Source organism: Anomaloglossus baeobatrachus, chromosome 6 (genome assembly GCF_048569485.1).
Source record: "Anomaloglossus baeobatrachus isolate aAnoBae1 chromosome 6, aAnoBae1.hap1, whole genome shotgun sequence".
Classification (NCBI taxonomy): domain Eukaryota; kingdom Metazoa; phylum Chordata; class Amphibia; order Anura; family Aromobatidae; genus Anomaloglossus; species Anomaloglossus baeobatrachus.
This window is the reverse complement of record NC_134358.1, coordinates 386,535,274-386,560,876: the sequence shown is the minus strand read 5'-3', so window position 1 is coordinate 386,560,876 and position 25,603 is coordinate 386,535,274. Positions and strand designations below refer to the sequence as shown.

Sequence of the window (25,603 nt, the reverse complement as noted above, 5' to 3'; positions counted from 1 at the left end):
GGCGGCACACGTGTTACTGAGAGGCCAGCATACAAGTTACTAGGAGCCAGTGGGGGGCATACAAGTTACTGAGGGTAGCTTACATGTTTAATGAGGGGTACAATTTACTGGGGGGGGCATACACATTACTGGGGGCTATCATACAAGTTACTAGGGGCCAGTGGGGGCTTACTAGTTATTGGGGCCACATACATGTTACTAGGGCAGTGGGTGGACCTGGGGGCACATACAAATTACTGGGGGGGCTTACTTGTTCCTGGGGGGGATATAAGTTACTGGGGGGGGCATACACATTACTGGGGGCCAGCATACAAGTTACTAGGGCTTGGGGAGGGACATACAATTTACTAGGTGGGCTTACATGTTTCTGGGCGGGGATACAAGTTACTGGGGGGGACATACATATTACTGGGGGCCAGGCCAGCAAACAAGTTACTGTCTGGGGCCCTTGGGGGACATACAAGTTACTGGGGGACCCTGGGGGCACACACAAATTACTGGGGGGCTTACTTGTTCCTGGGGGGGATACAAGTTACTGGGCGGGGGGCATACACATTACTGGTGGCCAGCATTCAAGTTACTGGGGCCTGGGGAGGGACATACAAGTTTCTGGGGGGCTTACATGTTTCTGGGCGGGGATACAAGTTACTGGGGGAGACATACATATTACTGGGGGCCAGGCCAGCATACAAGTTATTGTCTGGGGCCCTGGGGAGTCATACAAGTTACTGGGGGGCCCTGGAGGGGACATACAGATTACTGGCGGCCGGCATACAAGTTACTGGGGCCTTGGGGTGATATGCACATTACTGGGGGCCAGCATACAAGTTACTAGGGGCCAGTGGGTGGCATAGAAAAGTTACTGGGGGGCCAAACAAGTTACTTGGGGGCCGGGGGGGCATATAAGTTACTTAGGGGGGGTACAAGTAAAATATATCTTTGTACCGTGTTAGCCAGTAGAGATAAAAAAATTGTTTAAAAGAACAGAGAGTCCTCAGTGGTTGATACCTTTTAGGGGGGGGTATATATGCTTTATGAATTTATCTTTGCTCTAGCCAGGCGCTATACATCTGCTAGGACTCCGGGAGTTCAGTAAATAGACTATTACCAGAGTGTCTGCTGAAGAACAGTAGGCACTCAGTGTAGTTTACTGTCTGTGCTCGGTGATACAGTCCTGATTTTGTGTGTGGCTGTGTGGCAATCTGAGTCTTTCTGCTGCTGGATGGGAGCCGTGTCTGACGCTACAGAGCCCCTCCCCCCGAATAGTACAAGCAAACACCAATCGCTGCTGCCTGCATCTGAAGCTCCCCTCTCTGGCGGCAAAGCTACATCAGCCAGGGGGTGTGTCATTGAAATACAAGTTCAGCCAGAGAAGCAATAGAGCAGAAGGGGTTTCTGCGACTGCCGGCGCTGAAGTGACACTCCGCCTGGCTGCCTGCCTGCGCCTGGATTGAATGGTCATCATGAAACTAAAATGAGTGCCCCCCTCAGCTCACGGGCCCCGTAGCGTCACGGGCCGTAGGAGTGGCGTGGTCTGCCTCTATTGACAGTACGCCACTGGCTCAGAGTGAAATAAATGTAAACATTATAGTTTCCATAGTATTATAGCCATACTCGACTCTTCATGAAAGAGAAATAAGTGTATACTATCATACAATTCCTAATATGTTATGCATTACATTTTATCTATAGCTTAGGAGACTTTGATAGTCTGCAGACACAGACCATGATAATCTTGTTAGTCTTTGGTGAATGAGGAAAATACTTTTTTATAGTTAAGTAAAACATTCATAAAATAAATATTTTCTTGATTATTAACTTGATATTTTAATTTACAGGATTGACAAACCAAAAGCCTTATCTTTGCTATTGCATACAGCAGACATAAGCCATCCAGCTAAAAACTGGGATCTCCATCATCGGTGGACCATGTCCCTGCTAGAAGAATTCTTCAGACAGGTGAGAAAATGTTTTTTAGTTATTTTGATATTATACTTTCATTGAAAAAAGCACTCCCATTAAGTTATTTTTTTAACTACATATATGTATACAGGGGGTGAAATAAGTATTGAAAAGGACAACATTTTCTAAGTAAGTATATTTCTAAAGCGGTTATTGACATGAATTTCTTACCAGATGTTGGAAACAACCCATCCAATTAACACAGGCAAAATAACCAAACCATGTATGTCTATAAATTTAGGGATGTGTAATAATGAGAAACGATACAGGAAAAAAGTACTGAACAACACGCATATTGAAAACTATTTAATGCTTTGTACAAAATCCTTTGTTGGTGATAACAGCTTCAGGACTCCTCCTGTATGGAGAAACTATACTTAGTTTACTATATTGCTCAGGTATGATTTTGGCCCATTCTTCCACTCAAACACTCTTTAAATCCAAAAGGTTCTGTGGGCTCCTTTTTAAATTTTCTATTGGATTCAGGTTAGGTGATTGTTTTGACCATTCTAGCAGCTTTATTTCCTTTCTCTGGAGCAAACTGAGAGTTTCCTTACCTGTGTATTTCGGATCATTGTCTTCCTGAAATGTCCGCCCTAATTTCAGCTTCATAATCCTGCTAGATAGCAGTAGATTTTTATCAAGAATGCCTTGGTACATTTGGCCGTTCATCCTTCCTTCAATTATATGAAGCATGCCAGTGCCATATGCTGAAAAACAGCCCCACACCATGATATTCCCACCTCCAAACTTCACTATTGGTATGATGTTTTAAGGTGATATGCAGTGCCTTTTGAATTCCATAGTGTGTATTATGGCATCCAAAGTGTTCAGTTTTGGTCTCATCTGACTAGACTATATTCTCCTAGTATTTCACAGGCTTCTCTAAATGTTGGTGAGCAAATTTTAAACACACTTGGACATTGTTTTTGATCAACAATGTAGTCTTGGCGCTTGGACAACTTTTCTGATAATTATTTTCAATTCTTTGTCTGAGATCTTGCGGGGAGCACCTGGTCATGGCCAATATATAGTGACATGATGTTCTTTCTACTTTTGGATTATGGCCCCAACAGTGCTCACTGGAAGCTTCTGTACTTTAGAAATTCTTCAGTAACTAATATCATCAGTATGCTTTGCAACAATGAGGTTGTAAAATTATTGAGACAGCTCACTGGTTTTTCCCATTATGAGATGTTTCTTATGTAGAACCTTTGTAATGAAACACATTTTTATGGGTGATCATTTGAGCCAGCTGATATTATTTTTCACTAAGTAGCAGGATTGCATTCTAATTACTGATAGATTTCAGCTAGCATCATGACTTACAATGAGTTTTTGCACCTCTCCTTCTTCATGTGTTTTCAATACTTTAAGGAAATACTGTACTAAAGTCCCCTATCCTGGGCCCCTTTCTGGTAAAAACATCCATCATCCTGATGTTTGACCTCATCTTGGCTATATCCTGGTATATATGGCTCAATCTTGGTACATAAGTCCCCATCATGGCACATCCTTGTATATATGTCCACATCCTGGCCGCATCCTGGTATAGGTCCACATCATACCCCATCCTGGTATATATGCCCCCATCATTGTCCAATCCTGGTATATATGTCCCCATCATGGCTCTATCTTGGTGTATGGCCCTGTCATGGCTATATCCTGGTATATGTGACCACATCCTTGTATATATGTCCACATCATGACCCCATCCTGGTATAGAAGTCCCCATCATGGCCCCATCCTGGTATATATGTCCCCATCATAGCCTCATTCTGGTATATATGCCCCCATCATGGCAGCATCCTGCTATATATATGTCCCCATCATGGCCCTATCCTGGTGTATTACCCTGTCATGGCTATATCCAGGTATACACTACAGTTCAAAAGTTTGGGGGTCACTCAGACAATTTTGTCTTTTCCATGAAAAATCATACTTTTATTTATCAAATGAGTTGCATAATGAATAGAAAATATAGTCCAGACATTGACTAGGTTAGAAATAATGATTTTTACTTGAAATAATAATTTTCTCTTTCAAACTTTGCTTTTGTCAAAGAATGCTCCCTTTGCAGCAATTCCAGCTTTGCAAACCTTTGGCATTCTAGCTGTTAATTTGCTGAGGTAATCTGGAGATATTTCACCCCATGCTTCCAGAAGCCCCTCACACAAGTTGGATTGGCTTGATGGGCACTTTCTGCATACCATACGGTCAAGCTGCTCCCACAACAGCTCAATAGGGTTGAGATTAGAGTTGAGCGCGGTTCGTAGTTCGAGGTTCGCCAGTTCGCGGTTCGAGTGATTTTGGGGGTGTTCTAGATCGAACTAGAACTCGAGCTTTTTGCTAAAAGCTCGACAGTTTGAGTTACTTTTGAGAACGGTTCTATCACCAAAAGCAGGGCTTTTTACAGCTACAGTGTGCAGGGAGCCATCGCTGGCAGCCTGCGGTAAGCTGGTAACCAAGTTAAATATCGGGTATCCAAGCAAAGTGCTTTGCTTGGTAATGCCCGACATGGCCCCGCTAGGCTCCACCCACTTCGCACTCCACCGCCCGCAAACATGGCCCCGTTAGGCTCCACACACTTCGCACTCCGCTGCCCGCACACATGGCCCCGCTAGACTCCACCCACTTCGCACTCCGCTGCCCGCACACATGGCCCCACTAGGCTCCACCCACCTTGCACTCCACACACATTACCCCGCTTAGCTCCACCCACCTGGTACTCTGCACACATTACCCCGATTACCTCCACCCACCTGGCACTCTGCACACATTACCCCACTTGGCTCCACCCACCTGGCACTCTGAACACATTACCTTGCTTGGCTCAACCCACCTGGCACTGCACACATTACCCCGCTTGGCTCCATCCACCTGGCACTCTGCACACATTACCCCGCTTGGCTCCACCCACCTGGCACTCTGCACACATTACCCCGCTTGGCTCCACCCACCTGGCACTCCGCACACATTACCCCACTTGGCTCCATCCACCTGGCACTCTGCACACATTAGTCCACTTAGCACCACCCACCTGGCACTCTGCACACATTATTCCGCTTAGCTCCACCCACCTGGCACTCCACACACATTACCCCGCTTAGCTCCACCCACCTGGCACTCTGCACACATTACCCCGCTTAGCTCCACCCACCTGGCACTCTGCACACATTACCCCACTTGGCTCCACCCACCTGGCACTCTGCACACATTACTCCGCTTAGCTCCACCCACCTTACACTCCTCACACATGGGCCCGCTCGACGCCTGACCTCACGAACCCCAGGGCTTGATGCCAGGTGACATTACACATCTGGTATTAACCCCATATATTACCCCGTTTGCCACCGCACCAGGGCACGGGATGAGCTGGGGCGAAGCACCAGGATTAACGTATCTAATGGATGCGCCACTTCTGGGGCACCTGCGGCCTGCTGTTCTTAGGCTGTGAAGGGCCAATAACTATGGTCCTTCCCACCCTGAGAATACCAGACCACAGCTGTCCGCTTTACCTTGCCTGGTGATCCAATTTGGGGGGACCCTACTTTTTTTTTGTAATTATTAATATTTATAAAATAATTATAAAAAAAAAGCCTGGGGTGACCTCCACATTGGATCCCCAACCACGGTAAAGCTGCCAGCTCTGGTTTTCAGGCTACAGCCTTCTGCTTTACCCTAGCTGGCTATCAAAAATGGGGGGACCCAACGTCATTTTTTTTTAACTATTTTTTTAAATAAAAAAAATTAATGGGCTTCCCTGTATTTTGATTGCCAGCCAAGGTAACGCCAGGCAGATGGGGGTGGCAACCCGTAGCTGTCTGCTTTATCTGCGCTGAGAATCAAAAATACCGCGGAGCGCTACATCATTTTTTTTAAAGATTTATTTTTACAGCACTGTCATGTCAGGCAATCAAAATACAGGGAAGCCCTTTTTGTTTTTAGTTATTTAAATAAATAATTAAAAAAAATATATATGGGCTCCCGCTGCATTTTTTGTATTGCTAGATAAGGGTAATCCAAGCAGCTACTGGCTGCTAACCGCCACTGCTTGGTGTTACCTTCACTGGCAATGGAAAATCCAGGGAAGCATTTTTATTTTTTTTGCCAAAAAACTATAAAAAAAATGACGTGCGTTTCGCCATATTTTTGTATGCTGGCCAGGTACTGCAGGCAGGTACTGCTGCCCCCAACCCCCAGCTGCCTATTTGTACCCGGCTGGGAACTAAAAATATAGGGAAGCCCTTTTTTAATTATTTCATGAATTTCATGAAATCATTAAAAAAAAAAAACGACGTGGGCTTCGCCCCATTTTTGTGTCCAGCCGGGTACAACTAGGCAGCTGGGGATTGGATACGCAGCACAGGTTAGCCCGAGGTTTCTGGGCGCCTTTGCTGCGAATTTCTGTCCACAGCCGCCCCAGAAAATGGCGCTCTCATAGAAGCGCCATCATCTGGCGCTGTATCCAACTCTTACAGCAGCCCTGAAGCCGGGTGGCTTGCTGGGTAATCATGAGTTAATATTAGCTTTGCTTTACTAGCTAATATTAAGTCAGAGATTCTTAATGTCAGGCAAGTTTACTCAGCCATTAAGAATCTCCAATAAAGGGTTAAAAAAAGACCACACAGAGAAAAAATACTTAATAGAAATAAATACACAGGCACATTCGAGACTCCATGTTTATTACTCCTTCGCATCCCTCCACGATCCACACTCTTCTGTCTTTCTCCTTCAGCCCATGCAGTTCTGCTACATGAGCAGCACACCATGGGAGAAAGACGCTGCTGGTTTCCGTGCAGTCTTCACTCCGTGAGTGATCAGTGCTGCTGGCTGTTAGCGGTAACTAGTGATGAGCGAGTATGCTTGTTACTACTCGGTACTCGCACGAGTATCACTGTACTCGGGCTACTCGGCGGGTACCGAGTAATTTCGCGATACTCGTGCTGTACTCGTGGTCTTCATCCCTGCATGTTGGCGCTCTTTTGAGAGCCAGCCCTCATGCAGGGATTGGCTGGCAGACCACTGCAATGCCACAGCCCTGTTAGTTGTGGAATTGCAGTGATTGGCCGGCCTGCACAGCGTGACCGAGCCTTTATAACGGTGGGCGTGCTGTGCTCTGCACACAGCCATCTCATACTCCCTGCTTTCCCCGCCCACAGGCGCCTATGATTAGTTGCAGTGAGACACGCCCCCACGCTGAGTGACAGGTGTCTCACTGTACCCAATCACAGCAGCCGGTGGGCGTGTATATACTGTGCAGTAAAATAAATAAATAAATAATTAAAAAAACGGCGTGCGGTCCCCCCAATTTTAATACCAGCCAGATAAAGCCATATGGCTGAAGGCTGGTAATCTCAGGATGGGGAGCTCCACGTTATGGGGAGCCCCCCAGCATAACAATATCAGTCAGCAGCTGTCCAGAATTGCCGCATACAGTATATGCGACAGTTCTGGGACTGTACCCGGTTCTTCCCGATTTACCCTAGTGCGTTGGCAAATCGGGGTAATAAGGAGTTAATGGCAGCCCATAGCTGCCACTAAATCCTAGATTAATCATGTCAGGCATCTCCCCGAGATTCCTTCCATGATTAATCTGTAAATTACAGTTAAAAAACACACACACACGAAAAATCCTTTATTAGAAATAAAAAACAATAACAAAGTCCCTCATCACCAATTTATTAACCCCGACAAAGCCTTCCATGTCCGGCGTAATCCACGGACCTCCAGCGTCGCGTCCAGCTCTGCTGCATGGAGGTGACAGGAGCAGCAGAATACACCGCCGCTCCGGTCAGCTTCACACAGCAACTGAGGTGAGTAGCGCGATCAGCTGCTGTCAGTCAGGTAACTCACGGCCACCGCTGGATCCAGCGGTGGCCGCGATTAACCTCAGTGACAGCTCAGCTGATCGCTATACTCACCTCAGTTGCTGCGTGGAGCTGACCGGAGCGGCGGTGAGTAGCGCGATCAGCTGAGCTGTCACTGAGGTTACCCTGGCCACCGCTGCATCCACCGCTGGATCCAGGTAACCTCAGTGACAGCTCAGCTGATCGCGATACTCACCTCATTTGTTGCATGGAGCTCACCGGAGCGGCGGTGAGTAGCGCGATCAGCTGAGCTGTCACTGAGGTTACCCGCGGCCACCGCTGCATCCACCGCTGGATCCAGGTAACCTCAGTGACACCTCAGCTGATCGCGCGGCTGTCTTCAGTTGCTATGTGAAGCTGACAGGAGCGGCGGTGTATTCTGCAGCTCCTGTCACCTTCATGCAGCACAGCTGGATGCGACGCTGGAGGACTGTGGAGTACGCCGGACATGGAGGGTTTGTCGGGGTTAATAAATTGGTGATGAGGGACTTTGTTAGTGTTTTTTATTTCTAATAAAGGATTTTTCGTGTGTGTGTGTATTTTAACTGTAATTTACAGATTAATCATGGAAGGAATCTCGGGGAGACGCCTGACATGATTAATCTAGGACTGATTGTCAGCTATGGGCTGCCATTAACTCCTTATTACCCCGATTTGCCAACGCACCAGGGTAAATCGGGAAGAGCCGGGTACAGTCCCAGAACTGTCGCATATAATGTATGCAGCAATTCTGGGCAGCTGCTGACTGATATTGTTAGGCTGGGGAGCTCCCCATAACGTGGAGCTCCCCATCCTGAGAATACCAGCCTTCAGCCGTATGGCTTTATCTGGCTGGTATTAAAATTGGGGGGACCGCACGCCGTTTTTTTTAATTATTTAATTATTTATTTCACTGCACAGTATACACACACCCACCGGCTGCTGTGTTTGGGTGCAGTGAGACACCTGTCACTCAGCGTGGGGGCGTGTCTCACTGCAACCAATCATAGGCGCCGAAAAGCAGGAACGCAGGGAATACGAGATTGTTTAATGAGCGTCCGGCTTTTTCAAAAGAGGAAAAGCCGCCGGAGTTTAGTGAACAGCTGTGCAGCGCCGCGGCAGTGATCGGGGAACAGTAAGTAAGAGAGAGGGGGGAGACTGACCGACAGACTGTGAGAGGGGGACAGACAAGACAGAGAGAGACAGACAGAGCGAGACCGACCGACGGGAAATAGAATGAAAAAAAAAATGACCGACATCGCTAGTAAAAAGCACAAAACATGCGTTTTGGACATCGGAGTGCCACACAATGTTTTACGTAAAATCTTTCATGTATTAATCTCAAAAAGTAACATACACCAGCTCTATCTCACTATTGGGTATGTGCCCTTAACATTTCCGCCATGAAAATTCATTTTGGTGTCATTTTGGAAGGTTTTCTGGTGAGTCCATAAAAATGGCATAAAACTCGGACAAAATTGTTCACAGCTGTGACTTTTGAGTGATAAATGCTTCAAGGGGTCTTCCCCATGCTGTTGCCATGTCATTTGAGCACTCTTCTGAGACTTTTGTGACATTTTTAGGGTTTCTACATGCTGCCGGGGGTCATTTCAAAAGAATACTCGGGTCTCCCATAGGATAACATTGGGCTCGGTGCTCGGGCCGAGTACACGAGTATCTTGGGATGCTCGGCCCGAGCCTCGGGCACCCGAGCTTTTTAGTACTCGCTCATCACTAGCGGTAACGTTACCGCTGACAGACGGGTTGTCATAGCAACGGTGCTCCGATCATGTGATTCCCGATGCCGCTGTTAGCGGTGACATCACCGCTAACATGCCTGTTTCTATGGCAACGGTGATCTCCGTTATTGACTGGCTGTGTCAGCCGGTCCCTAACGGAAGGGGGAAGCAGAACGGGGAGTCGACCGTGTGCCAGAGCATCTAGCCGATACACGGCGATACACAAACGTGCACCGTGTACCGGAGAGTGCAATGACAGGACCTAGATCAGTACATGACGTCAAAGCCATGTGACCAGTCTGTAGCCAATGAGATAATAGACACGTGACTGGTCACATGGCTATTTTGAAGTCACGATAGGTCCTGCATCACTGCTGGTTACCGAGAGGACGCAGCGATTACCGATGGAAGAGCGGCGGGAGACAGAGTGCAGGACGCATTGCGGGCACCGGTAAGTGTTATGGAAATGTTTATTAACTATGTGTACATTTATAATGTGTTTTTATGTGTTTGTGATTGCCTCCCATTGTTTCCTATGGGGTTCGAGTGGTTCGCCGAACCGGTTCGCCAAACCGAACTCGAACGCGACCTCCGTTTGGCGAACCAAACTCGAGTCTAACCGGGACCGGTTCGCTCATCTCTAGTTGAGATCTGGTGACAGAATACCAGCTGCCTGCTTCTTCCCTAAATAGTACATGCATAATTTGGAGGTGTGTTTTGGGTCATTGTCCTGTTGTAGGATGAAATTGGCTCCAATCAAGCGCTGTCTACAGAGTATGGCATGGTGTTGCAAAATGGAGTGATAGCTTTCCTTATTCAAAATCCCTTTTACCTTGTACAAATCTCTCACTTTACCAGCACCAAAGCAACCCCAGACCATAACATTACCTCCACTATGCTTAACAGATGGCGTCAGGCACTCTTCCAGCATCTTTTCAGTAGTTTTGCATCTCAGAAATGTTCTTCTGTGTGATCCAAATACCTCAAACTTCGATTCGTCTGTCCATAACACTTTTTTCCAGTCTTCCTCTGTCCAATCTCTGTGTTCTTTTGCCCATATTAATCTTTTTCTTTTATTAGCCAGTCTCAGACATGGCTTTCTCTTTGCCACTGTGCCCTGAAAGCCAGCATCCGAGAGTCACCTCTTCACCATAGACATTAACACTGGCATTTTGCAGGTACTATTTAATCAAGTTGCCAGTTGAGGACCTGCGAGGCATCGATTTCTCAAACTAAAGACTCTAATGTACTTGTCTTGTTGTTCAGTTGTGCAGCGGGGCTTCCCACTTCTCTTTCTACTCTGGTTAGAACCTGTTTGTCCTCTCCTCTGAAGGGAATAGTACACACCGTTATAGGAAATCTTCAGTTTCTTGGCAATTTCACACATGGAAGTTCCTTCATTTCTAAGAACAAGAATAGACTGTCGAGTTTCACATGAAAGTTCTCTTTTTCTGGCCATTTTGAGAGTTTAATGGAACCAACAAATGTAATGCTCCAGATTCTCAATTAGCTCAAAGGAAGGTCAGTTTTATAGCTTCTCTAATCAGCAAAACTGTTTTCAGCTGTGCTAACAGACTTGTACAAGGGTTTTTAAGGGATTTCTAAACATCCATTAGCCTTCTGACACAGCAAACACAATGTACCATTAGAACACTGAAGTGGCGATTGTTGGAAATGGGCCTGTATACACCTTTGTAGATATGGCATTCAAAACAAAACAATTGAAGCTAGAATAGTCATGTACCACATTAACAATGTATGGAGTGTATTTCTGTTTAATTTAATGTTAGCTTCATTGAAAAAAAATAAATGGGCTTTTCTTTCAAAAATAAGGAAATATATGTGACCCTAAACTTTTGAACTGTAGTGTATGTAACCACATCCTGGTATATATGTCTCCATCATGTCCCCATCCTGGTATATATGTCCCCATCATGTCCCCATCCTGGTATATATGCCCCCATCATGGCCCCATCCTGGTATATATGTTCCCTTCATAGCCACATCCTGGTATATGTTGCCATTATGGCCACATCCTGGTACAGATGATCCCCCATTGCAGTGCACACAGTAAAAAAATAATAAACAATTTACCTCACCTTCCCTCCACTCGTCCAGTGTCCTACTTCGATGCTAGCAACTAGAGTTGAGCAATGTTCGAGGTTCACCAATGTCATGTTCAAGTGATTTTGGGGGGTGCTCGAGATCGAACTCGAACGCAAGCTTTTTGCTAAAAGCTCGATAGCTCGAGTTACGTTCGATAACGGTTCGATCAGCAAAAAGCCTAGCTAGTTACTAGCTGGCTTTTCACTGTAATAGTGTGAGTCACTGTGATTCACGCTATTATCAAATTTCAGCATATAGTGTGCGGGGGGGATGCGGTTTAGATCTGTGGCGCTGAGAGAATGCCGGTCGCCTTTTTTTTTTCTTTTTCCTAAGCGCACATGCACTGGGGCGGACAAGGATGTCAGCCAGTCACAGACACACACACAGCTAAGTGGATTTTTGCCAGACAAGCAAGGGCATGTGTCATAGGCTGTGAATGTCACATGTCCTTGCCTTATAAAATACGGCCATTTTCCCTGTCGCTGCCATTATCTGCCTTCGGCGTGTGGGTGACGCCGATCCTGCTGTGTGCGCTATAGACATAGTGCAAGCTACACAGCGCTGTAGGGATTAGGGACTGCTTGTTATTTCAGGGCTGATTTCCAGGCGTTCATAGCCATAGCTGCTAGGCAGGTCCATGCAAACGCTGTGAACAGCTTTAGATAACAGCGTCTGTGTACCTCAGCTCAGGGAATTCCTTGCTGCATTTCATCATTAGGAGGGATAGAAAGTGAGGCTTCCTTTCCTCTTCTGGTACCCACAGAACCCGGGCACTGTACCCACCTGCCCAGTTTTGCCACGCTATTTTATTTGGCCAAAGAGTTGACACTTTTTCTGCCATCCTAAAAGTGTCTGGAATACTACGTTAGTGTTCCTTTCCTGTCCACTGACCCACAGAACCCGGGCACTGTACCCACCTGCATACTTTTGCCACGCTATTTTATTTGCCCAAAGAGCTGACACTTTTTCTGCCATCCTAAAAGTGTCTGGAATACTACATTAGTGGTCCTTTCCTGTCCACTGACCCACAGAACCCGGACACTGTATCCACCTGCACACTTTTGCCACGCTATTTTATTTGCCCAAAGAGCTGACACTTTTTCTGCCATCCCAAAAGTGTCTGGAATACTACGTTAGTGGTCCTTTCCTGTCCACTGACCCACAGAACCTGGGCACTATACCCACCTGCACACTTTTGCCACGCTATTTTATTTGCCGAAAGAGCTGACACTTTTTCTGCCATCCTAAAAGTGTCTGGAATACTACGTTAGTGGTCCTTTCCTGTCCACTGACCCACAGAACCCGGGCACTGTACCCACCTGCACACTTTTGCCACGCTATTTTATTTGCCCAAAGAGCTGACACTTTTTCTGCCATCCTAAAAGTGTCTGGAATACTACGTTAGTGTTCCTTTCCTGTCCACTGACCCACAGAACCCGGGCACTGTACCCACCTGCACACTTTTGCCACGCTATTTTATTTTCCCAAAGAGCTGACACTTTTGCTGCCATCCTAAAAGTGTCTGGAATACTAAGTTAGTGTTTCTTTCCTGTCCAATGACCCACAGAACCAGGGCACTGTACCCACCTGCACACTTGTGCCACGCTATTTTATTTGCCCAAAGAGTTGACACTTTTTCTGACATCCTAAAAGTGTCTGGAATACTAAGTTAGTGTTCCTTTCCTGTCCACTGACCCACAGAACCCGGGCACTGTACCCACCTGCACACTTTTGCCATGCTATTTTATTTGCCCAAAGAGCTGACACTTTTTCTGCCATCCTAAAAGTGTCTAGAATACTAAGTTAGTGTTCTTTTCCTGTCCACTGACCCACAGAACCCGGGCACTGTACCTACCTGCACACTTTTGCCATGCTATTTTATTTGCAAACTGTGCTGCCACTGTTAGTGGCATACTAAAATTGTCTGTGATAGTCAGTGTTGGTTCTTCAGCTGTCTATAAAGGTAGACCACCTCTGCATTGTACACACCTGTCCATTTTTTATATGCAATTCTATTTGCAAACTGTGCTGCCACTGTTAGGGGCATACTAAAATTGTCTGTGATAGTCAGTGTTGGTTCTTCAGCTGTCAATAAAGCTAGACCACCTCTGCAATCTACACCACCTCTCAATTTTTGCATCCACATTTTAAGTGGCCAATCTTTTCGCTAACAAAATGAGTGGCAAAAGGACAGATGCTGGTGGAAAGGGGAACAGGCGTGTTGGAAAAGAAAAAAAAGTTTGTGTCTGTGGGGAAGGTGGGAAAGCTACATTAACATCTGCTGAAGATAGGCCAGCTTCCAGCAAAAGTAAGATATCTACTACTTTCCGTGGACAATCTGATGTGCTCCCTTTTTTACGGACCTGAACAACTGTAACAAAGGTAGATGATGCACAAAAAAAGAACATGCTTGAATGGATCTCAACTGCTCCAACAAGTGCCCTCTCCTCCACCTCAACATCCAAAAAACAACAATCCTCTCAGTTGTCATCCCAATCACACTTGCTTTCTCCCAGCTCTCAAGTCTCCACCCGCCCTGCACAGTATGGTGTAACAGAGATGGCTGAGTCTGCAGAGCTGTTCAGTCACACTATAGCCTGGGAATCAGAGGTCTGCACCCAAGCTACAGTGAGTACAGACCGGGAAATGGTCTGCAGTGATGCCCAGAAGCTTTGTGACTCAGATTCTGGCCCTGATGTCCAAGTTTCTGAGCATAATGTACACCTTCATTCCCAAACTGTAACACCTGTTGGTGGAGACAATGAGGAACATACTGATAACGATGAGACGCAGATACCAAATTGGGATGACAACTTAACTATTCAGTCAGGGCAGGACAAGGTTAGGTCTGAGGGCGAGGAGAGTGCAAACACAATGCTTGATGATGAAGTTCTAGATCCCACTTACTGTGAACCCACAGTCAGGCACTGGAGGAAGTCACCAGAGGTGGTGGAGGAGGATGCAACTGACGACGAAGTTACCTTGCGCCTTCCTGGACAGAGTCGGAGTACTGGAAGCACATCTACAACTGCATCCTCAGCCACAACTCTGCCTCTGAGCACAAGTTGGGGTGGCTCTGCAGGTCGCATGGCCTCTAAGCCTTGCCTAGCCTGGTCCTTTTTTGACCTTGCAAAGGATCTCCCAAATCATGTGATCTGCAAAATTTGTTGGCAATCTGTAAGTAGAGGCCAAAAACTCACCAGTTTGACAACTTCTTCCATGAATCGTCACATGAATAACAAGCATAAGTCCCAGTGGGAAGCTCACCGTGCTGCAATGCAGCCTAGCGGAGCGGGCCAAACACTGTCTGACCCTGCAAGTTCCTCCGCATGCTATTCATCTTCTATGACTGTGGGGACAGCTGTCACTACTGGTTTTCCACGCAGACCTTCCACCACTTTAACTGCAACAGGCAGTTTGCTTGGTAGGTCATCAGTTGGTTTGGAAGGGGAAACAAGTGCTGGTGTACAACTCTCTCAGACATCGAGAGCACAAACTTTGGATGAAGGCAACATTATGTCTCCGCTTGCACTTTCCTCACAGACCTGCATTTTTCCAGGGACACCCTACTCACCACCGTCTCCACACAGCAGCCAGATCTCTGTCCCTCAGATGTGGACAAATAAAAGGCTATTTCCTCCAAGCCATGACAAAGCTAAGAGGTTGACTTTATCCCTCTGTAAGCTCTTGGCTACCGAAATGCTGCCTTTCTGCCTGGTGTACACAGAGGATTTTCGTGACCTTATGTCCGTTGAAGTGCCACAGTGCCAGATGCCCACTCGTCACTACTTCTCCAAGAAAAGTGTGCCTGCGCTACACCAGCATGTCGCACACAACATCACCGCTTCCTTGGGAAACTTGTGGGTGACCGGGTGCATTTCACCACCGATACTTAGATCAGTAAGCATGGACAGGGGCGTAACATGTCGCTGACTGGGCACTGTTTACCTATGGTGAGAGATGGAGAAGGGTCTGCTGAACAAGTCTTGCCGTCCTCACGACTTGTGCGACAATCCTCTTTATGTAGAAGTTCCTCCACTGCTTCTGCCTCCTCAACCTCGTCTGGGCCCTCCACCTCCGCCCCAAGCCTGCCTGGTCAGGCCACCCGCGTTGTAACTGCGCACAAGGAATCCCGCACACCTCCTTACTATGCTGGCAGCAGAGCTCAACGGCATCAGGTGGTCTTTACCTTGAAATGTCTTGGAAATAAGAGTCACACAGCGGAGGTGTTGTGGTCAGCTCTTGCGAGCGAGTTTCGTAAATAGTTGTCTCCACTCAACCTGCAGCCAGGGAAGGCCGTGTACGACAATGCTGCAAACCTGGGTGCGACCCTTCGCCGGGGCAAGGTGACACACGTGCCTTGTATGGCTCACGTGTTGAACCTTGTTGTGCAGCAATTTTTAACCCACTATCCCGGCCTAGATGGGCTTCTGCACAGGGCACGGTCACTCTCTGCTCACTTCCGCCGTTCAACCGCCGCAGCTGATCGACTTGCATCGCTCCAGAAGTCTTTCAGCCTGCCGGTTCATCGCCTGAAATGGGATGTATCGACACGCTGGAATTCGACTTTCCACATGTTACAGCGACTGTGGCAGCACCGCCGAGCCCTGGTGCAATACGTTATGACGTATAGCCTGGGCCAACGAGATGCAGAGGTGGGGCAGATCATGCTGCTGGAGTGATCTCAGATCAAGGACCTATGCACCCTTCTGCACAGTTTCGACATGGCGACGAATATGTTAAGCGCTGACAATGCCATTATCAGCATGACAATTCCAGTCATTTACATGCTGGAGCACATGCTAAACACTATTCGGAGTCAGGGGGTGGGACAAGAGGAAGGGGAGGAAGTACAGGAGGATTCATATGCGCAAGGGATACCAACATCTACAAGGTCCAGACGTTGAGCATCACCAAGGTGGCAGGCATGGGACTGTGGGGGAGAGGGATTAACAAGGGAGCATGGTAGCAGCCAAAATGTTGAGGAAGGTGCAGGAGACCATGAAGAAATGGAGGACGAACTCTCGATGGACATGGAAGACTCGGCAGATGAGGGAGACCTTGGTCAAATTTCGGTTGAACGAGGTGGGGGGAGATGTCAGCGGAAGAAAGCACGATTATCACGTCTACACCACAAACACAGCGAGGACTTGGCCTGCATGGATGCGCAAGACACATGAGCGCCTTCTTCCTGCACTACCTCCAACATGAACCTCGGATTGTCAAAATTAGAAGTGATGATAACTACTGGGTTGCAACACTATTAGATCCCTGGTACAAGTCCAAATTTTAGTGAAATAATTCCAGCCATAGAAAGGAACGCACATATGCAGGAGTATCAGCAGAAGCTGTTACTCAATCTTAGCTCGGCTTTTTCCACCAAACACCAGTGGTGCACGGAGTGAATCTCCCAGTTGTCACTTGCCAAGCATGGGACTGTCTTGTCATTATCAGTCAAACCGTACCAGCAACACCATATCTGGTGCTGGTACCAGCAATTTTATGGAATCGTTTCATAATTTTTTTAGACCTTCCAATGCAAGGCCACAAGAGACAAGAAGTCTGACACATAGTCAACGTCTGGAGAGGATGATATAGGAGTATCTCCAAATGAACATCGATGCCATGACTTTGCAACTGTAGCCTTGCTCATTTTGGGCTTCAAATCTTGAAATATGGCCAGAGCTCTCCACTTACTCCTTGGAGATCTTGTCGTGTCCACCAGCCAGCATTGTCTCTGAACGTGTCTTCAGTGCTGCTGGGTGTGTGCTGACAGATTAGCGCATGTGTCTGTCCAGTGACAATGTGGACAGACTAACGTTCATCAAGATGAACAAGTCATGGATCCGCAAGGACTTTACTACCCCTGTGTCATCCTGGGGAGAGTAAAGCCTGGTGTATTTGTTAATGTGCTTGATGCAAATCAACCTGTCCAGTTTGCAACTGGGGCCCAAGTGATGCCACTAAAGTGATGTGTGTGGCAAAATTTTTGGAAAAAAGGGAGACTCCGCTTGGTGTCCTTGTGCTGTGTTTTTAAAATGATCCAAGATGAACAAATCATGGATCAGTAAAGACTTTGCTACCTACACAGGTGTCATCCCGGGGACAGTTAAGGCTGGCGTATTTTTGAATGTGCTTGATGCAAATGTACCTGTGAAGTGTACAACTGGGGCACAAGTGCTGCCACTAAAGTGGTGTCTGTGGGGCCCAATTTTTGGAAAAATGGAGACTCCCCTTGGAATTCCCTTGCTGTGTTTTTAAAAATAATCGAAGATGAACAAGTCATGGATCAGCAAAGACTTTGCTACCTACACCGGTGTCATCCCGGGGACAGTTAAGGCTGGTGTATTTTTGAATGTGCTTGATGCAAATGTACCTGTGAAGTGTACAACTGGGGCACAAGTGCTGCCACTGAAGTGGTGTCTGTGGGGCCCAATTTTTGGAAAAAAGGGAGACTCCGCTTGGAGTTCCCTTGCTGTGTTTTACAAGATTTTAGAAGGGCATGGCATGCCTATATCTGTGTCTCGTCCTCTTTTTCCTCGTCCAGCTGTTTTGTTTTTGCATGAGTATTTGTCCTTGTCACTTTTCCATGTGTTTGTGTTGTCTTGTGAGTTTTCTATGGGGTTCAAGAGGTTCGTCGAACGGCTCGCCGAACCGAACTCGAACGCGGGCTTCATTCGACGAACCGAACCGAACTCAAGCCTTTAGAGGTTGGCTCATCTCTACTAGCAACTAAGCAGCATGTAAATGATGCAGCGTATGATGTCACCATGGCCGGCTTTAGGCATCTGCGACTTGTGCGGCCGCACAGGGCGCCAACGGCCATGCTTCAGGGGGGGGCGCCGCAGAGAGGTGAGAAGTTAATTGTCTGCTTCTCTGTGTAGGCGGCCAGCTGCCTGCCTCTCTGTGCGGGCGGCCGGCTGCCTGCCTCTCTGTGTGGGCAGCCAGCTGCGTGCCTCTGTGCGGGCGGCCGGCTGCCTCTCTGTGCGGGTTCCGGCTGCTTCTCTGTGCGGGTGGCCGGCCGGCTGCCTGTCTTTCTGTGCGGGCAGATGGCCGGGTGGCTGCCTCTCTGTGCGGGCGGCCTGGTGCCTGTCTCTCTGTGTGGGCGGCCGGCTGCCTGCCTTTCTGTGCGGGCGGCCGGCTCCCTGCCTCTCTGTGCGGGTGGCCGGGTGCCTGCCTCTCTGTGCGGGCGGCCGGCTGCCTCTCTGTGCGGGTGCCGGCTGCTTCTCTGAGCGGCTGGCCGGCTGGCTGACTGTCTTTCTGTGTGGGTGGCTGGTCGGCCGGCTGTCTCTCTGTGCGGGCGGCCAGGTGCCTGCCTCTCTGTGCGGGCGGCCGGCTGCCTGCCTCTCTTTGCGGGCAGCCGGCTGCCTGCCTCTCTGTGTGGATGGCCAGCTGCCTCTCTGCGCGGGTGCCGGCTGCTTCTTTGTGCAAGTGGCCGGCCGGCTGCCTGTCTCTCTGTGCAGGAAGCCGGCCGGCTGTGCAGGCGGACGACCGGGTTCCTGCTTCTCTGAGCGGGCGGGGCCAGCCGGCCGGCTGCCTGCCTCTCTGTGCGGGCGGCCGGCTGCCTGCCTCTCTGTTCAGGCAGCCGGGTGCCTGCCTCTCTGTGCGGGCAGCGGCTGCCTGCCTCTCTGTTCGGGCAGCCGGCTGCCCGCCTCTCTGTGCGGGTGGCCGGCTGCCTCTATGTGCAGGCGCCGGCTGCTTCTCTGTGAGGGCGGCTGCCTGTCTCTCTGTGCGGGTGGCCGGCTGGCTGCCTGTTTCTCTGTACGGGCGGCCGGCCAGCTGCCTGTCTCTCTGTGCAGGCAGATAGCCGGGTGCCTTCCTCTCTGTGCAGGCGGCCGGGTGCCTGCCTCTCTGTGCGGGTAGTTGGCCGGCCGGCTGTCTCTCTGTGTGGGTGGCTGGGTGCTTGCCTCTCTGTGCGGGCAGCCGGCCGGCTGCCTGTCTCTCTGTGCGGGCGGTCAGCTGTGTCAGAGTTCCGGGATTTCCAGTTCTCTTTTGAAAGAGCTTGCCCTTTGTTAACATGGAGTTTGCTGTTCTGTTGCCCTACTTCCTGTCCATCTGTTTAAAAGGCCGCCCCTAAGCTTAGTCCAGTGCCTGAGTATACTGCTTGCTGTGTACTCCTGCTCTGCTGCTCTTGGTTCCTGATTGATTTTTGGATCCTCTTGAAAAACAACCGACACCGACTCTGGACTTCATCTGGTCTCATCTAGCTGTGCCCGGACTCCGTCTGCCATCTTTGTTCAGCACTTCTGCCCGGTTCCTTACGGTTCGTAACCACTCTGGACTCTCATTTCGTACGGACATTTATTGGACTATACCTATTGCCCTTTGTGTCCCGGCTGCTGCGCATTTAGGCCTTCTGGGGTGATTGCCAGACAGTCCCTGTATAGGGGTTCGCTCTTGGTGGTCTCCCGGGGGGAGTCCGGTGCGTGGTCCCGGGAATTCCCCTTCGCTCCGATCCTGGAAGGTATTTCCTGTGTTTTATGTTCTGCTGTGTCTTGTTCCGTTTATGTACATACCGTGGTTGCATATTATAAACGTCTTTGCACCAAGAACTCGTCTCTGGTTGTCATTGCCCTAACGCAATCGAAATCCTCAATACATACAATAGTATTACAGGCTGCCTCTATGTGCGGGTGCCGGCTGCTTCTCTGTGCGGGCGGCTGCCTGTCTCTCTGTGTGGGTGGCCAGCTGGCTGCCTGTTTCTCTGTATAGGTGGCCGGCCGGCTGCCTGTCTCTCTGTGCGGGCAGACGGCCGGGTGCCTGCCTCTCTTTGCGGGTGGCCGGCCGGCCGGCTGCCTCTCTGTGTGGGCATCTGGGTGCCTGCCTCTCTGTGCGGGCGGCTGGCTGCCTGCCTCTCTGTGCGGGCGGCCGGCTGCCTGCCTCTCTGTGCGGGCAGCCGGGTGCCTGCCTCTCTGTGCGGGCGGACAACCGGGTGCCTGCCTCTCTGAGCGGGCGGCAGGGTGCCTGCCTTTCTGCGCGGGCAGCTGCCTGCCTCTCTGTGCGGGCGGCCGGCTGCCTGCCTCTCTGTGCGGGCGGCTGGCTGCCTGCCTCTCTGTGCCGGCGGCCAGGTGCCTGCCTCTCTGTGCGGACGGCCGGCCGCCTGCCTCTGTGTGAGCGGACGGCCGGGTGCCTGCCTCTCTGAGCGGGTGGCCGGGTGCCTGCCTCTCTGTGCGGGCGGCCGGCTGCCTGCCTCTCTGTGTGGGAGGCTGGCTGCTTGCCTCTCTGTGCAGGCGGCCGGGTGCCTGACTCTCTGTGCGGGTGGCCGGCTTCCTCTCTGTGCGTGCAGGAGGCTGGCTGCCTTTCTGTGCGTGCGAGTGGCCGGCTGCCTACCTCTCTGTGCGGGCGGCCGGCTGCCTGCCTCTGCGCAGGTGGCCGGCTGCCTGCCTCTGCGCAGGTGGCCGGCTTGCTGCCTGCCTCTCTGTGCGGGCGCCCGGCTGCCTCTCTGTGCGGGCGGCCGGCTGCCTGCCTCTCTGTTTGGGCAGCCGGGTGCCTGAATCTCTGTGCGGGCAGCGGCTGCCTGCCTCTCTGTTCGGGCAGCCGGCTGCCCGCCTCTCTGTGCGGGTGGCCGGCTGTCCTCTATGTGCAGGCGCCGGCTGCTTCTCTGTGAGGGCGGCTGCCTGTCTCTCTGTGCGGGTAGCCGGCTGGCTGCCTGTTTCTCTGTACGGGCGGCCGGCCGGCTGCCTGTCTCTCTGTGCAGGCAGATAGCCGGGTGCCTTCCTCTCTGTGCGGGCGGCCGGGTGCCTGCCTCTCTGTGCGGGTAGCTGGCCGGCCGGCTGTCTCTCTGTGTGGGTGGCTGGGTGCTTGCCTCTCTGTGCGGGCGGACAACTGGGTGCCTGCCTCTCTGAGCAGGCGGCAGGGTGCCTGCCTTTCTGCGCGGGTGGGCGGCTGCCTGCCTCTCTGTGCGGGCGGCTGGCTGCCTGCCTCTCTGTGCCGGCAGCCAGGTGCCTGCCTCTCTGTGCGGACGGCCGGCCGCCTGCCTCTGTGTGAGCGGGCGGCCGGGTGCCTGCCTCTCTGTGCGGGCGGCCGGCTGCCTGCCTCTCTGTGTGGGAGGCTGGCTGCTTGCCTCTCTGTGCAGGCGGCCGGGTGCCTGACTCTCTGTGCGGGTGGCCGGCTTCCTCTCTGTGCGTGCAGGAGGCTGGCTGCCTTTCTGTGCGTGCGAGTGGCTGGCTGCCTGCTTCTGCTTGGGCGGCCGGCTGGGTGCCTGCCTCTCTGTGTGGGCGGCCGGCTGCCTGCCTCTGCGCGGGCGGCCGGCCGGCTGCCTACCTCTCTGTGTGGGCAGCCGGCTGCCTGCCTCTGCGCAGGTGGCCGGCTGCCTGTCTCTCTGTGCGGGCGGCCGGCTGCCTCTCTGTGCGGGCGCTGGCTGCTTCTCCATGTGGGTGGCCGGCCGGCTGCCTGTCTCTCTGTGCGGTTGGCCGTCTGGCTGCCTGTTTCTCTGGACGGGTGGCCGGCTGGCTGTCTGTCTCTCTGTGCGAGTGGCCGGCCGGCTGCCTGTCTCTGTTTGCGGGCAGATAGCCGGGTGCCTGCCTCTCTGTGTGGGCGTCTGGGTGCTTGCCTCTCTGTGCAGGTGGCCGGGTGCCTGGCTCTCTGTGCGGGTGGCCGGCTGCTTCTCTGTGCATGTGGGAAACTGGCTGCCTTTCTGTGCATGCGGGCGGCCGGCTGCCTACCTCTGCGTGGGAGGCCGGCCGGCTGCCTACCTCTCTGTGTGGGTGACCAACTTCCTCGCTGTGCGGGCGGCCGGCTGGCTGCCTGCCTCTCTGTGCTAGAGGCCGGTCGGCTGGATATCTGTCTGTGCGGGCAGCGGTGGCTGTGTGGATGTGACTGATGTCCCAGATGCTCTGGGTTCAAATGATGGCATCCGAGCCGGCGCGTGTGCAGATGGAGCCCTCAGCTCAAAATCTTGTCATTGAACTGAGAGCTCCATCTGCTATTTCTTTGAAGCCTGCACCGCTGACAGAGCTCTGGGACACCCGCACCAGCCTGCTCCACACAGCCAGCAGAGCTTCCGGTGCCAGCACAGCCCTACCGTTGCCAGCACAGCCACACCGTTCCCACCGCCGTGCCTGCCTCCTGTGACTCTGCTCCCTCTCCAGTAAGACAACAATGGCGTATAAGACAGACCCCATTTTTTTTCCTTTTTTTATCTCTAATTTTGGGGTGTGTCTTATAATCCGGTACATCTTATAAAACAAAAAATATGGTATGTGCTGTTGTTACCATCAAGGATATGTGATTGTGTTCCTGGAGTGGGCATCATTTTCATGCAAGAGGTGTTGTGTGTGTGTGTGTGTGTGTGTGTGTGTGTGTGTGTGTGTGAGTCCTTACATAGTAGTATATTAATATGCACCATTATTGTAAAATGGCACCTCCTTGATGCATGTTGGTTATGCTTCAACAAATAAAATGAATAGGGGTTGTCAAATTTAGTGGACAGCCCTTTTAAAGGGGCTGTTCTTTTAGGTAATGTCTAGCCTAAGGTGTAGGTTATTATAAAGAAATTATAATGCTGTTACGCAAACACCGTAGATTAAAAAAAAAAACTTTGGGAAAAATCACTCCAAAAATGTTTTTTAGTCTTACTGAAACGACAAAAATTGAATAAAAAGCCAACAAAAGTCATATGTAAAGGAATAAGCCCTAAAAGCTCTTTTGAACAAGAAAATTAAAAAAGTTACAGCTCTCAGAATATGGCGATGCAAAAAGAAATTAAATTTTGTAAAATATTGTTTTTAGTGTGCAAAAGTCGTAAAGTATAAAAAATTATATAAATCTGGTATAGTGTAATCATTCTGACCTGAAGAATAAATCAGTCATCACTTTTATCGCATGGTGAACTGAGCAAGAAATTGAAAAGAATAAGCGAATTGCTGGTTTTTCCTCAAAAATCTGAATAAATAGCAATCAAGAAATGTTATGTACCCCATAATAGTACCAAAAATCCTTCAGCTTATTGCGCAAAAAATAAGCTTCCACACAGGCCTGTTCACTCCAAAAAGAAAAAAGTTACAGTTCTCACAATATGGCGACGAAAAAACTTTTTTTTTTCTATAAGGCTATGAGCGCACTTTGCAGTTCAATTCTGCAGCGTGTAAGTCACTGTGTGTGCGTCTCAGAACGCAGCAGAAAAAGCTGCGTTCTGAGATGTATTCAGCAGAACGCAAAGTGCGGACATTCCTGGAGAGAATTCAAGCGTTCTGGATGCTTTCTCTGCCATAGATAGTGGGAAAAGCAACCAGAACGCACATTTTTCACAGTACGCACCACTCGGCTCTGCAGCATCCCCATAGACTTGCAGCAGAGCCGAGTTGGACCGCACTGTCACTGTCTTGGCTAGCTGCGGGACAGTGCCGCACGATCAGAATGAACTTGGATGAACTTCATCCGACCTCATTGTGATCGCGTGGCTCTGTGCGTGTGCCGCGGCTTGATTTGCGGTCACACGTGAGGGACTCACTGGTGACCGCAAATTCCCTGAGTGACTGCAGTGAGCCGCGCGATCAGCTGTGCTTTCAGTCAGGTTACTCGCGGCCACAGCTGCAGTCCTCCACCTGAGAGCAGTGGCCGCGAGTAACCTCAGTGACAGCACAGCTGATCGCGCGACTCACTTCAGTAGCTGCATGGCGCTCACAGGAATGGCGGTGCTCTAGTGCCGCTCCTGTCAGCTTCAGATGTAGCAGAGCTGAAAGCGTCGTGGGACCTTGTGTGGATTACGTCGGACCTGGAGGTGTTATTGAGGGATTAATAAAGTGGTGAAAGAGGGTGCTTTTTTGTCTTTCATTTCAAATAAATGATTTTTTGGATGTGTGTTTATTTAATTTAACTTTCAGGTTCATCATGGAAGGTATCTTGGGGAGACGCCTGCCATGATTAACCTAGGACTTAGTGGCAGCTATGGGCTGCTGCCATTAACTCCCTATTACCCCATTTGCCACCGCACCAGGGCAATTCGGGATGAGCCAGTAAAGTCCCGGGACTGTCGCATCTAATGGATGCGGCAATTCCGAGCGGCTGCTGGCTGATATTGTTAGGCTGGGGAGCTCCCCATAACATGGAGCTCCCCATCTTGAGAATAGCAGCCTTCAGCCATGTGGCTTTACCCTGGCTGGTATCCAAATGGGGGGACCGCACGTCGTTTGTTTTTCATTTTTATATTTTTTTTTTACTGCTCGATATAGACATGCCCACCGGCGGCTGTGATTGGTTGCAGTGAGACAGCTGTCACTCAGCGTGGGGGCATGTCTGACTGCAACCAATCACAGGCGCCGGTGGGCGGGGGAAGCAGGGAATACGTAATGGATTAATGAGCGGCCGGTATTTTCAAAAGAGAAGAAGCCGCCACAGTGTGAATGCCATGCTGCGAAGCGCCGGTGATTGTGGATCGGTGAGTACGAGAGAGGGGGTAGGAGTGAGAGACTGACATGGACAGAGAGAGAGAGAAAGAGAGATAGAGAAAGACCGACCGACAGACCGACCGACACAGAGAGAGAGACGAAAGACCTGCCTTTGTTATGTTAAATAAAAACATGTCAATTGCAATAATAATGCAATGCAAGCGCACTGCTTCACATTTTGGCATCGATTTACTACAACTCATTGATTTCAATAGGTGTAGAACGCAGCCAAAATGGCAAAAACAATTGAGATGCTGCTTCTTTGAACTCATGGTTTTTGCCCAAAACTATGCAAATTAAACGTGCCGTTTGGAAACGCAAAGTGCGGACAAGAAATTCACATTTTCCATAGACTTTGCTGGAAAATCAAAACGCATGCCTTTTGGCATGAAAACGGACCTAAAAAGCAGCTGAAAAGCAGGTGGAAACGGAAAGTGCGCACATAGCCTAAAAAAAGCATTTTCACTGTGTGTTAGAAGCTGAACAATATAAATCTGGTATTGTGACTAGAGATGAGCGAACCGGCCGTGGTTCGGCTCGAGTTCGGTTCATCGAATGG

At 50.0% G+C, this 25,603-nt stretch overlaps 1 protein-coding gene across 3 annotated transcripts in view; it reads left to right on the top strand.

Moving 5' to 3' along the window:
- PDE1C (phosphodiesterase 1C) overlaps positions 1–25,603 on the top strand; it is a 1,233,587-nt gene that overhangs the window by 1,067,317 nt on the left and 140,667 nt on the right. For all 3 annotated transcript variants that reach the window (XM_075315087.1, XM_075315088.1, XM_075315090.1), the window contains one exon: positions 1,839–1,959. In XM_075315087.1, coding sequence (XP_075171202.1) covers positions 1,839–1,959 — 121 coding nt within the window. The remainder of the gene's footprint in view (positions 1–1,838; positions 1,960–25,603) is intronic.